The sequence below is a fragment of the Anguilla anguilla genome, chromosome 1 (assembly GCF_013347855.1).
Source record: "Anguilla anguilla isolate fAngAng1 chromosome 1, fAngAng1.pri, whole genome shotgun sequence".
Classification (NCBI taxonomy): domain Eukaryota; kingdom Metazoa; phylum Chordata; class Actinopteri; order Anguilliformes; family Anguillidae; genus Anguilla; species Anguilla anguilla.
This window is the reverse complement of record NC_049201.1, coordinates 10,042,700-10,056,357: the sequence shown is the minus strand read 5'-3', so window position 1 is coordinate 10,056,357 and position 13,658 is coordinate 10,042,700. Positions and strand designations below refer to the sequence as shown.

The following is a 13,658-nucleotide window of genomic DNA, read 5'->3' as shown; positions in this document are numbered from 1 at the left end:
GCTCGGCTGCATCAAAAGGAATTCGGCTTCTTTTCGGCCTGAAATAAGGATTTATGGAGTTATTTCGTTGAAGCGAGTTTTCGTTCCTCTTAAGCACTTCCTGTTTCTGGCAGTGTTGTCAGCTGGACCGAACGCACGCGTGTGATTGACGATGCCGTAGTAAAGAAGTTAGAGCGCGGAGAACATGGAGGGAACGTGGGCAGCTGTCCCAGCTGCTTTTAAAAAGCATTACCGAGGTCCGGTAATTCCACCAGGATTCCATTAATTGGATTTTGTTGACCAGTGAGTAATGCTTGAGAAGAATACACCTTGAGGAAGCCAAAAATGTTGGTTCTAGGAGTACACACAGGGAGAGAGGGAAAAAACTGTTTATTAGAACCGCATATTGGGTAAATCTTAAGCAACGTTGTATTTATGGTTATATTTAAGGCTAGTTTCAAGGCAGGGGTTTTCAACCTTGTTTGATCCAGGGACCTACACACAGGCTCAGAAGCATCCAGGAGACCCCCTATCATAAGTTAAAGGGTTATATAAAAAAGGGTTTTTATTTACATGTAGTCAGTGGATATAAAGCTGGCAAGGGACCCCATACAGTGCCTTCAAGGACCCCCAGGGATCTTTGAACCCCCCTATTGAAAAAACAGGGTGTAGGAGGCAGTAAGAGCTGACAATGCTGAAGCTGGGGAATTCAAGCACTCTTACTTCACCAATGTCATAACGGCTTTCCAACACAAACTGCTTTTCAGAATGCTACTGTACTCTACATAGTCTCATTTATACTGGAGTGCTGAACACTGATACCGATTATGAGTACTGACTGAGATACACAAATGGTCCTGTGTGTGTATCTAAAATAACATTGTTACAATGTAACTAAAGAATTAGCAGTTCAGTGAATATGAATGTTCAACACAGAAGTTAATCTAGGTTTGTGAGTGATATATCCTAGCTATTATAGTTTAAGCATAGGGTAGTTGTGCCCTTGTAATGTAAGCAAATGCATTCTGTAGATTTCAATCCAAGCCACACAGACTCACGCTGCATATTCAGAGCAGGGAGCGTGGGGTAGAGCCCTGATCTGGAGTTGCTAGCGAGCGTGTTGGGTCGCGCTGGGGCTGCTGCAGCCTGTGGCTGGGCGGGAGGGCTGTTGAGGGGTGGGGGGTTGGGTGGGGAGGGTGGCGATGGTGGGGAAAGTGTAGCCCGCAGCTGTGGTCCCTCCAGGCCCGGACCCTGCAGCCTCTCTCCCCACCGACCCCCCCTGGTGCCCCCCCCCCCCCACACCAGCCAGGGAAGCGCAGGGAGATTCCCCCAGCCAGTGCCTGGGATCCAGGGGAGCACCTCCCCTCACCAGCAGTCCGAAACACTGTCCGTCACGGTGACAGATCCGTACTGACATCACCACTGGAGGAAACAGCGGCGAGCAGGGGAAAGACGTCGCATCATTTGCCCTGAGTTAATGGTAGTCTAGCTATTTTATTTTTTATATCGCATAAAGAGGACTGAGGTATAATTAATTTGATTATCATATGGGCAAATACAGTTGACAGCGGGAGATTAAAGAAAAATGAAATATTTATTAAAAATGTACTGCACATGGAGGAGCTGGGGTGTTCTGCATGCCCGTGAGGATGGTTTATTTAAAAAGAAAAGGCAATCAAGCAAAAAATAAAATAATGAATGCATAATGCGCAGGTCTGGTAAAATCCCAAGCATGTCAAATGAAAGTCACACTTTTGAGTGATGGCTGAAACGATTGAATTTACGGTATCAGAAAGCAGCCCGTCTCTCTGTGTGTCATTTATGAATATCTTAGCATGTTGTTCTGCTTTCGTTCACCTCAGAGTCATTTATCTTTGGACGTGTCAGAACAGAATGGCACGGCATTGCAGTGGTACCGAAACGCTCGTTTTAATCTATTTCATGTTTTCCTTTCTTTTAGCCCCTTTGCTGACTCTCCTGGCGTTTTATACTCTGTTGCAGAGCTCTCCTCTGCCCCTCGATAGCTGTCCTTGCCTGCGATCCATTGACAAGCTGACTGAAGAGCAAGTGTATGCTGATGAGCCTGGCACACAGGGGGAAGCTACATCACATCCTGACCTTATGTGTCACAGGGACTGTGGTGAGATGCTTTTCCGCTGGTCTCTCACATTCCATTTAAACACAGTATTTCAAATAGGGCTTTTACCTTGTAGTGTTTTTTTATACTATTATTTCACTGTTTATTTTCACTATTTTTGACTATTAGTCTGCACTGTGTTTGCATTCAGGCTGATGTGATTATACAATGAATTGTTGTCCTTTTGGAAGTGTGTATTATATTATATAATTTTAGTGTATGTAGGATCAATGTAAGAAATATTTCAGGTCACAAAACTGTAATGTACAACTAAATTTAAAAAGGGAAAATCAGTAGCGGAATGATTTATTACAGGACTATTGATAAATCTTTAAAATAATGCTTTGTAGTTGTGAAGGCGTTTTGTGTAAAGGGAAATTATTATGTGAGTTTTCCTATATCTCTATTTTAAAATCACTGATCAGTGACAGTGGACAGTCTCATTCAGTATTGTTCATGGGCATTTTCCACTGTTCTGTTTTTACTCACAGAAGAGATCCTCACTACGTGTTCAGCCAGAACAGCACTGGGGTATCAGTGGCTCTGTGGCATCTCTGGGCCTCAGTGTGACCAACCAGACATCCAGAACCAAACGAGGCAAGCGTTTGCATCGCTGCAAGGTATGCTGGGAAAATATGCGGTGGAACAGGGTTGAAAGCACATGTCAGACGCGCCTGCGTTCGGAAACGACACACGACACGATCTCAAAATCTCTTTCCGCACGCGAGATTGTGTTTCTGGGCTAAAGCAGGGAAGTTTAAATAATCCATGTTCACACCAGTCAGATGAGAATGACAGATTTCACAGCCCGGGAAAGGGACGGCACGGTGCGGCTTTTACGGCAGCGAAATAAGAACAAGGTGGCGCTTCGAACGCAGCTTCTAGCCCTTCTCAAGGTTCAGCACTTAAAAAACAGTCGATTCCGGAACAAGGGAAGCCCCATTGTTCATAAGTCACTTCTGTATCTTCTTGTTGTGTTAGCAAAATGCACTTTCAGATGTATGTTGGGGATTAGATAGCGCTCTTTATTCCGGGTCCCTGCTTTAAAGTCGGAGGAGAGCGGCGAGCGTCGGGGGCCCCGTCCGTCTGAGAGGCACGGGCGCGACTGTAAAATGAGGACAGACACTTCAAATTATGCGCGAGAGGAGTGAGGCTGTTTCTTCAAAACACACACTGGGAGGCCCCGGCTGCGCCTGCAGAACTTGCAAAGCGCGTGCTTTAGCAGAGCGTCCTTCTCCCTGGAAAAAAGAGAGAGAGAGAGGAGCCAGAGATGAAAAGCATATTTAATGTTTATCATCTTATTTTCGCTGCATAGCCTGTTCCGCGCAGAGACAATATTAAACAAGTTAATATTTAATGAACAACTTCTTTGTCTGGCGTAACCCGTGTGAAGCACAAAGGAAAGCCAGTGTCTGTGAAAAGAGAAAAAAAACAAACTTGATCCCTTATCTAACTGCGGTAAGGAACGAGGCTTCGCACCGAGACCACATCTGCCCTGTTTCTCACCCTATAAAGAACAGTGTCTGTTTCTGTTATTGCCTCTCCAGCGAGCGTAATTGTTGTACATTATATGCAAAATAGCTCAATAAACATTTTTTCGATACTATATTTCTGCCACTACGGCTTGTCAGAAATCGATACTGGAAAATAGTATGTATTTTTGAGAAGCTGAAAATCAGAGTGTTGGCTCCTGAGATGAATGCGATTGACTTTTGGAATGGATTTTGGTCTTAGGTTCCATCATGAGCTTGTTTATTGACGGTATTGGGAATAGGTGGAATGGGTTGCAGGTATATGCGATGATGTGGTGCGTTGTTCTGTGTGCAGCTGAAGTGCAGAAGATGGGTTTGGAGTTGAAGCACATCGTCCTGGTTCATCTGTACGTGCAGAGCATGGAGAGCTTCAGTGCGGTGAACTCAGTGTACCAGTCCTACTTCGGGTCGAATCCCCCTGCCAGGTATTTTCATATTAACAATACATCAAGTGCAAGTTGCAATATCTATACCCCTCTCTGAATCCCTGCGTTTACCTGAAAAACATATATAGATTATTGATTAGGTAGTATTGTGTCTGCAACCAGTGGGACTTTGGTTCTAATCCTAGTGACACTGAACATTGAGTATAGTTAAAAAGACACAGTAGCATCAGTATGTTCCAGAAAAATTGAGCTGCCTGAACTTAGATTGTGTAACAGTCTGTAACCTAAGAAATTTTTTGTAACCAGCGAAATAAACAGAAGAAGGATTTATGCATAAAAGGGTCTAGTGAAGGGTTATGATCTGGGCAGTGTGTGGCAGGCTGATATCGCAGTGCCCGTAGCCTCCTGGTGCTCTCCGTCCTGCAGGGTGTGTGTGGAGGTGCCCTTACCCAGGGGGCTGCTGCTTCAGATGGACTGTCTCCTCCACGACTGGATCGAAACCGCTCCGGATGACACCCCTCAGCACAAGCAGGCCATGCACGTCCAAAGCCTGTCCCACTGGGCCCCGGCCAACATCGGCCCCTACAGCCAGGCCATCCAGGTGTGAACCGCCGTCCCGCCGGGACCCCCGGGGCTCGGGGGCGTGGGGCAGAATCTCAGCTGAGAGGCGGCCCAAAAAAGGGAAAAAAACAAAATGGCTTCTCAGAACCAGGAGTCTAATTCCAGTGTGCAGAGAGGGCAAAGTGTGTGACTCTATATAACTGTCAGTCACAACTTTGGATACAATTTTGGGTCTGAACCCCTGGTTCTCATGGCCATAGGATTAGGGCATAATTTCCTGTGCGAGGCAGTACTTGTGCCCCCCCCTTAAAGGGGTCACGTTGCCCCGAATCGTGTCAGTAAACGTCCAGAAGTATAAGATTTACTGTAAGTAAGGAGAAGGTTTGTCATGAATAAAGATGGCTGAGAGGTAAACAGCACAGATGGCATTGCGGGAAATGCAGAGCAGGGCCGAGCCTCGTAATGAATATGCAGCATTGCCTGCACTGACCCTGCGAGCATGGGCAGAATAACGATGCGCTTGCTAGCGCTGAACACTGCGCTCTCTTTATGTGCCCAACCCTCCAACTGGAGCTGCAGTGAGTGGCTTTTAGATCCAGCTTTTCAGCTGTGTGTATGTATGTGAGACTGTGTGTGTGTGTGTGTGTGTGCATGTGTGTGAGAGGTAGAGAGTGTGAGAGAGAGAGTCTGTATTGGTGTGTGTGCGTGTGTGCGTGTGTGTGTGAGGGAGAGAGAGAGAGAGAGTTTGTGTGTGTGTGTGTGTGAAGGAGAGACAGAGAGAGAGAGTGTGTGTGTGTGTGCATGTGTGCCTGTGTGAGTGTGTGTTTGTGTCTGTGTTCCAGAGAGAGATGGAAAAAACATGTATGTAAAGTCTGGGGGATTTTTAGTTAATCTCTGTTTAATACAAAAACAAATAGCTAATGCAACTCCAAAGGAAACCGCAAGTACTGCCAGTGTAGCACCATGTGCGGCCAGTCTGTGTTTACACTTAGGAATGGGATTACATTCGTCAGGTTACTGTCAACAGTGCGAGTGTCCATCCCATTTCCACACGCATGAGCCTCCTTCCACCTTCCAGATGAGGTACAGTAAAACACTCATATCTGACGTTGAGTAGATTGCATTTCCTCTCCCAATGCGGCCTCTTCCTTTTATGCTGTCTCATAAATAAAAAGGATCTTAGGCTCTGGAAAAAAGGGTTTGAAATTTAGCCATTCAGATGACAGTAAATGTTTCCTGATTTTTTTTTGCCCCTTAAAATCCAGTGTGTCTCAAAGATGAATCGATCTTTTCAAGTGCCCATGAACAAGTTTCCGTTATACCTTAACCATTATTGTCTGTCCTTCGGCGCTGAATTTTACACGCTCAGGCAATTTCCCCCTCACCTGGTACGTTGTGAATGTGTGCTTGCTACCCCTGTCTTATCTCTTAATTCTCATGCTCTTTTGTATCATATGGTCATGATGGCCTCCTTTGCATGACATGCGCTTCAGGTCCTGCAGGTATCTGCCATATAACTGCCTTCCCCCACGTGAAAGATTTAGGAAATTATCCTATTAATGCAAAGTATAATTGAAATATGTAGTAGACAGGTTGGTGCTATTCCCCTTTTTTTTCTAAAATTGCTTTAATTTTGTTGGAATATATCAGCAAACCAGTGAGGTCATCATATCGCTTTTTTTAAGTAAAAATCATGTTGGTTTGTCTTCTGAGAGACAGCACAGTCTTCTTTTACTGACAACATTGTGAAGCTGAGATAAGTCGGGGTGTGATTTGTTACTACTGGGTTTGGATATACAGGCTGTCAGGGTGGACATGACAGGCATTTTATACCCGGCTGTCTTACTAGGCCTCTTTGCGTACGATATCTCACCTTTCGGCAGGTTGTACAAGCCCATCACTCGGTCAGTGATGTAAATTATGTTTCGAAAAGATTCTTATTTCTGTTTTTTTTTCAGTTCCTAGATTTATTTAATCTAAAATATTTTTGTAATTATTTATTTATTATTTGTAATCAATTAAAATATTCATGCAATATTTGGCTGATACAGAATAAGGATTTTATAATAGCATAGCTAGGACAATGTAAAGTAGGTAAGTTGTTGTTTTATTTTATTAGTACTGAATTTAATCTACTTTTAAAATGATTTTTTTTTAGTAATTGCATCTTTTTTGTGATTCTGGTTCACCCTCCTGTCACCAGCTGAATGAGCTTTTTAACCAGTGCAGAATTCCACGGCTTCGCTTGCCTTCTTTCTTCCTGGTTTCTCTCGTTCTTCTGCGTGAACTCCCTTTGTTGGCATGCCACGCATTTTAGCTTTGAAAGCTTCTCTTTGCTCCCTCGTCTTCCTCCAGCCCATCGCTAGCAAAGTAGAACTTCCTGTGCAACCTTTGATCTCCAACCTGTGACCTTTAGTCTCCTCCCCAGAGATGCACCTTTGTGCAGTGGCAGTGCATTTTAATGCACCTTTTATAATGCTTCATGTTATACTCTCTGTGAATTCAGTTATCCTATTCCCTGTACGATACCTTTCATAATCTTGCATTTGCAAGCCTTTTTTTGTCACCTATAGTGTTTTAGTTTGCTTTACCCGTTTCCTATATGAAGTATGAAGTTTTCCTTAGGGGGGTGTATTGTAGTTAGTGAAAGTTGTCCCTCCCCTGTATTAAAATAATTTTTTTAAAGAAACACTGTTGAATGTACTGTTGATTACAGCAAGCGAAGTACCCCTGGGAAATTTGGTTTGCAATTGTATTTGCTGATCAGATTGTGAACGGGTGCCGGGGGGGCTGTTGGGGCGGGGGGGCTATTGGGGGGGGGGTGTAGAGGAAGGCTTCGGGGGGAGCGGACCCTTCTTTCTCCCCCCGTAATTGGCGGTGGCAGCCTTTATTGTGGAATCCTCACGCACGCTCACAATTGGATTTGCAGTGGATTTTGAAAATTGTCAAAGTGGACTCTTACACGGCGGGGAAAGTGAACCTGACGTTTGCAATTAGCGTCAGAGCAGGGGCGGCCCGCCGCGGCGGCCCAAATTTAAATAATCTTCTTACGGGGGTTAAATGCATTAAAACAATGAGCTGGGCCGCTGCTGACCCCCCTGTTAGGGAGTTCAGGGGTCGGGTTAAAAGGCTCCAGCCCGCGACCCCCAGCCCGGCCGCGCCCGAACGACGGGATCCGCGCGGGGGGGGGGAGAAAATACGAAAAGGATGTTTTCGCCAGTTTGGGGGGGGGGAGTCTCTACTGGGGGAGCGTTACAGGCAGAGGAAAAGGGAACTTCCTGTGTGGATTCACCGGGTTTAGAGGCTTCTGCGGGGAATTGGCTTTTTCCATACGGAAATAAAACAAAATCCTGCAATTAGAACGCGGTTTTATTTGAAGTCTTATTATCCCCTCTGAATACACCGCGGCCGTGAAGACAGACGGACGGACGGACGGACGTACGGGCTTTCCTCTTCCCCCAGAACCGTTCGGCGACAGCAGCCAATGGAAGCAGCATCCGCCTCAATTATCAGAGGGAGATAATTAGCTAGAAAAGCGCGTCGTCTGAAGCTTCGGGGAGGCCAGGAGGTTTTCATTCGGGGGGGGCGCAGTGTGTACAGATTAATTAGGACGTTTAGCTTCATTTTTAATACAACAAAATTAATCCCATAAAAATTAGCGATCTCCGAGGAGCCGGCTGTCAGCCCCCGACGGTCCCGCTTTGCCGTAATCTATTAAAACGCCGCTTTTATCTCTCCTCGCCCCTGTCGTATTTTGTGGATTTTTTTTTTTTTTCATAAACACTGCCTATATACTTCATAAATGTCTCAATTTTCTAGTCTATTAACATTACTTCAGAAGCGGTTGATAAAAGAGCGTGGCACGCATGAAATAGTGCGCTAATAACAGGAAGTGCCGCGGGCTCGAGCGGCGGGGGGGGAGGCCGCCGTACGAGGGGACATTACCGGCCCTAATAAAAGCACAAATGATCATTTTCAATAATAGGGGCGAAAAACGTCGCGCTCGTAAACGAGCCGGTGATAAATGAGCCGCTGTTTGGAGCTCGTCGGACGCACGGGAGAAGCTCAGTCCACTGCTCAGACTCAACTAGTCATCTTACTAAAGTCAGTTATTTTTTAAATATTTGAAACGTATGTTGTTACTATTTGATAGTTATATATGTTGTGGGGGGATGCTTCTCGATATTATTTTCCGTGCCTTTGGGTAAATTTCGTAATCCCATTGAGCTATCTGAGCTATTCGTTGATCCGTAATGGTGCTTGTGGGTCTGGTGACCCGTCTGTTCTTTGTCAGTTGTCTGTATGGGGCTTACTCATACCGCGGTATTACTTGCCCAATTTGAGGGGTCAGCTGCTGGCATTTGAACCTGTCAGACACCGCGCACACCTTTCAGAGCGGAATGTTAATACCCGGGGGGGGGCGAGGTGGACACCTGTTTAGTCACAGAGGCCCCGTACCTGGCCTGTCTCTCCCCCAGAAGAAGGAGAAGAGCTGAGCCATGAACGACTGAACGACTCACGGGCCACTGTAAGACAGGAGGGGTACTGTGGCGTGGGAGCGGAGATCACGGTTTGAAAGGAGCGTTGGCGGGGGAGGGCGGGCCCCGGGTGACCGTCCGCTACGGGCCGAGCTTGGCGGGCTCCGGGTGACCGTCCGCTACGGGCCGAGCTTGGCGGGCTCCGGGTGACCGTCCGCTACGGGCCGAGCTTGGCGGGCTCCGGGTGACCGTCCGCTACGGGCCGAGCTTGGCGGGCGCATCGTCGCGGCGCTCCGACCCGCGCGCGGTTCTCTAAGGACCCGTGTCCGCCAGCGTGTCCCCTGCATGCGGGCTGTGCCTGTGAGGTAAAACGACTCCGACTAGCGCCCTCCCTAGTCACGAAAAAAACAACCACCTCCACCTCCACCTCCACCCCCTGCCCTGCCTCGCCCTCCCGCCCTCAATCCCACGCCACAGAAAAAAAAAATTACCCGGCTAACTCAAAACGTTCTCGCAATGTTACCGGAATGTTTTGTGAATGTTTAGAACTACATGGCAGCAGCATTGTGAAAACATTTTGTGTCAGCTGGGGAGCTGGAACAAAGGGAAACAGGAGCACGGCGAGCCCTGGCTGTGGAACTCTGGAGCGGGTCTGTGGAGCGACACAGGCCGCTGCCCCCACAGAGGGGGGCGACAGAGCAGACAGTGTGTGGGGGGGGGGGGGGGGGGCTAGGGTCTGGGCAGGGGAGAGAAGGAGCCGTACGCGGCCGGGGCGTGTGGAAGGGGGTGGTGGACGGCAGGGTGAGAGGGGTAATTATTCGTCTCGCCCTGCTGCCCCCCCCCCCCGACCCCACCGCCCCCCCCCCCCCCCCCCCCCACGCCGCGTCCCACCGAGACTGACCGGCAGTGGCAGCAGTCATTTTGCGGAATCAGAGCCCATGTTAGGGACATTATCCACTGCCACACAGCGTTGTTAGGGCTGGTATTAGCATGTACCGGCGAGGACATCGGAAGGACTGGATCTGTCAGACTGAATCGCCTTCCCGGCCCGCGTCGCCCCTCTCCCCTGCCTCCCTGACACGGTCCTTCATTAATGGCCCTGCCTTGACAACTGATCCTAATTGCCTCTGAACAGCACTTCATGTATTATTGGTGCCTGACTGCCTCAGTGCATGTCAACAAGCCACAGGAAGGAGGACAGTATCGCTACTACCCCCCCCCTACTCCCCCCCCACTGCCCCCCCAACCCTCGCTCGCTCACACGCGCACGCACGCACACACACACGCACACACACACAGGCGCGCGCGTACGTGCGCACACGCGCTCTCACGCCACTGCAACAGTCACCTAGCCGCTGAGGTTGCAGCAATCTGACCGGAGCCGCCATTCTGTGTCATTTGTTACTAAACCGCGAAAGCCTCCACCCCTGTTCTCACCCCACGAAGGGCGACCTCTAACCCCCCTCTCCCTCTTCTAAAATGGTGACGAGGAAGAGGAGATTAGCATTCTTTTGCACGGCATTTCTCGCGTTGGTGCGTCCCCTTGCCCTTTTCACAATCCCTCTCCACTCTCCCCGGCGGGACAAAGATGGAGTCGAGCAGGCGAGAAACCAAGGGAGTCAAACACAAATACATAATTCAGCGCTCGCGACGTGCGAACGTCATGTGGCAGGTTAATCTGCGCGCTTTAATTTCTGTTGGAGAGGATTTCTGTAATGGCTGCTCTAACGTGTGCGAGCGTGTTTATTCTCTGCTTTGTCACCGGCGATGGCTGGCAGAAGAGAGGGAGGGAGAGCAATCGGCGATGGGCGATGTCAGAGACATTTTAAAAGCGCTCCATTGCGGTGTCACAGCCGCAGATGTCAGAGAGAGGGCTCGGCCCATTACAGCCACTCAACAATGCCTGTGTTTGATGCAGCCTGAATCACCCAATCAGATGTGTTTTTAAAAAGGGGCCGATGTTGCCAGCGCTGTCGAGGACTTTCTCCAGGGTTCAATATCTGAGTGTTGGGGGGGGTGTTGGGGGGGGGGTGGGACGGTGGTATTGGGGCAGAAATGTGAATAATTGAACGATGGACACAGGTTGACAGATAGTGACCCCAGACCTGTGAGATTTCGGTCAGTAAATGTGTCCGTGTCGCCCCCGGACCACGGCGGTGAGCAGTAGCCGCAGCGCGTGGGGCTAAACGCGCACGCGGACGCTTTCTCCCGCACACCGCGCAGGTGAGGGGATGAGAGGGGAACGGACAGAGAGAGGCCAGGAGCGCCCCCCCCCCCTGCACGGGGGACTTTTACCCGAGCGCACACGGACCGGAGCGCGTCACAGGAAGGGGGGGGGGGGGGGGGGGTGAGCGTTCCGTACCAGCGAAGCGGGGCGGTGTGGAGGAGGCCCTGTGCCCCCGACACGGGGACAGGGGGGTGGGTTAGGGGGGGACAGTTTACATGGGAAGAGAACAGAAATAGGCGAGTATGGCCACCGCTTGTGCTGCTGGTGACATTTTTAATTGAATGCATTCCTCTGAAGCAGGCATTTGCTCTGCCAATCTGAAAAGTGCTTTAAGGGAGGGGGGGGGGGGTGATTTGCCAATGTAGGCCGTGTTTAAATTCTAAATTCTGTGTTCTGGTTTTTTATTTTACTTAATTTTTTTTCTTTTTGTTCCCTGAATATCGGGCATTTTAAAATGAATTCAGAGTCATTTTATTTAATTGTTCTGCAATTTCTATATATTCGGTTTGACAGTAAGTGATTCTGGTGAATCATAATTATCGGTTCCTCATGCACGGGTGGACTTGCATCGCAATTTTGTCTTAATTTATGAAGGAGATGTTAGTTTTAATAGCAGTAAAACTGATGGCTCGTTGAAGAGTTAACGTTTATGTCCCATTTACTTTTGGCTACTCATTTTGTCATTAATTTCTCATAGAGGGGTCTGTTTGAGCTGTATCTCTTAACCTGGGTCATTCATTTTTCATTGCGCGTTGTCATTTTTGCACATTTTACAGATTTACACGTGTGTTGTCAATGAATAATAGAAAACCTCATGTTTTAAGTGAGGATGTGGTCTAAATGTACTTGAACTGTATTGAAAAAGGTGTTTTACTGTGCATAGCTTTTTCATTGATATTAAATTGATTTTTTGATAACTGCCAAATGTAGGTTAGTGACATTGCAATTATGTGCTTAGTTTTACAGTATTACAGTGTGGCATATCCAACTATGCATTTTTAAATATATTTTATAACTAGGAAAGCATTAACATTTGAATTAAAAATTAAATTGATTGTCCATCTATTTTTTAAAAAGGTCCTTCTTTTTTTACAAAAATTAAATTTTGACTGAAGCCATTCTCTACATTTCTTGACAGTTATGTCATTATGTATAAAATAGAGATGGTATTAAAATTTAAATAAAAAAAATTGTTCACCCTACACAGAAAATTTGGTATACAATACTGGGACATATTGTACTACCATAAAATAACATTGTTCTTGGTCCCATTTAAAATTATTTCATTTTGGTACGTCTCTAAATGTATTTAGCAGCATGTGGAAATAGCATAAAGGCAGTGCATTAATACAGTCTGAAATTAAGTAATAATTATTACATCAGTTAACCCCTATTTTTATCACTTCGCTTTGCTAATGTACTGGTGGCTTCTGTTTATATCTTTGATATATATGTGTGTGTGTGTGTGTGTGTGTGTGTATTTTTACCACAGAAAATATGCATGAAAAAACTAAGAAGATACTGGTTAAGAAGACAAATGCGTATTTACTGTATGAACATGGCTGAAGCGTCCCCTGTGAGCCCAAGCCTTTTTCCGTGCAGTAATACTGCCATCTTTTGAACGCCTGCGGTACTGCCGCGAAGTTCAGGGAGACATTTTTGTTTTCTGTTTTGATTCCAGCCACCACCACCCCCTCCCCCCCCCTTTTATTTTTTAGATGTCTTCTGCAGGTTGTCCCCTTGGCTTCAAGCGGACCGCGTCACGTAACCTTGTAATGTCAAAGCGCCCCAGTCTTAAAATTGCCGGAGTGCTATCAGCTAAATGATTGCTTCGCAGGCCGATGCGGAAGGACTCTCCTCTCGCGAGCGGTCGCGTTCCCGATGTGACAGGCTGACAGGCCGGTGGAAGTCATCGGGAAGACAGAGTGCGCGTCGCTCATCGTGGATTCTCCCGCACGCCGCGGCCGCGCGTAGCGCCCAGACCGTAAAAAAAAAAAACCACCCTGGGTCGCCTTTCCTGCCCCTTTTTTTAAAAACATGCCTGTCTGTGCCCAGCGCGCAAAAAAAAACCATTCACACGCAGGTGGGGAGCGCGGTCTTCTTTATTCAATTTCAGCGGCGGAAAAAAAGAGGAGAGAGGGCAACAAAAAAACAGGGTAGAGAGTGGGCGCCGTGAAAAAGAAAAGAGGTGGTCGCAGCTGGAAGTGGAGAGAGAAAAAAAAAAAAAAAACCAGGGTTGAGGGTGTAGTTTCAGCATCATTCAATCAGACATCATGCCCTTCAGCTGAGGAGAGAGAGCCCTTCCTGGTTCTCCAGAATTAAGGAGATTAGCAGGAAGCGCATAATGCGGGATGATGG

At 47.5% G+C, this 13,658-nt stretch overlaps 1 protein-coding gene across 1 annotated transcript in view; it reads left to right on the top strand.

The window, feature by feature from the left end:
• dph6 (diphthamine biosynthesis 6) overlaps nucleotides 1-13,658 on the top strand; it is a 67,659-nt gene that overhangs the window by 35,262 nt on the left and 18,739 nt on the right. Inside the window, exons 9-12 of the mRNA XM_035430362.1 lie at nucleotides 1,981-2,119; nucleotides 2,602-2,736; nucleotides 3,944-4,073; nucleotides 4,461-4,635. Of these exons, the coding sequence (XP_035286253.1) occupies nucleotides 1,981-2,119; nucleotides 2,602-2,736; nucleotides 3,944-4,073; nucleotides 4,461-4,635 (579 nt within the window). The remainder of the gene's footprint in view (nucleotides 1-1,980; nucleotides 2,120-2,601; nucleotides 2,737-3,943; nucleotides 4,074-4,460; nucleotides 4,636-13,658) is intronic.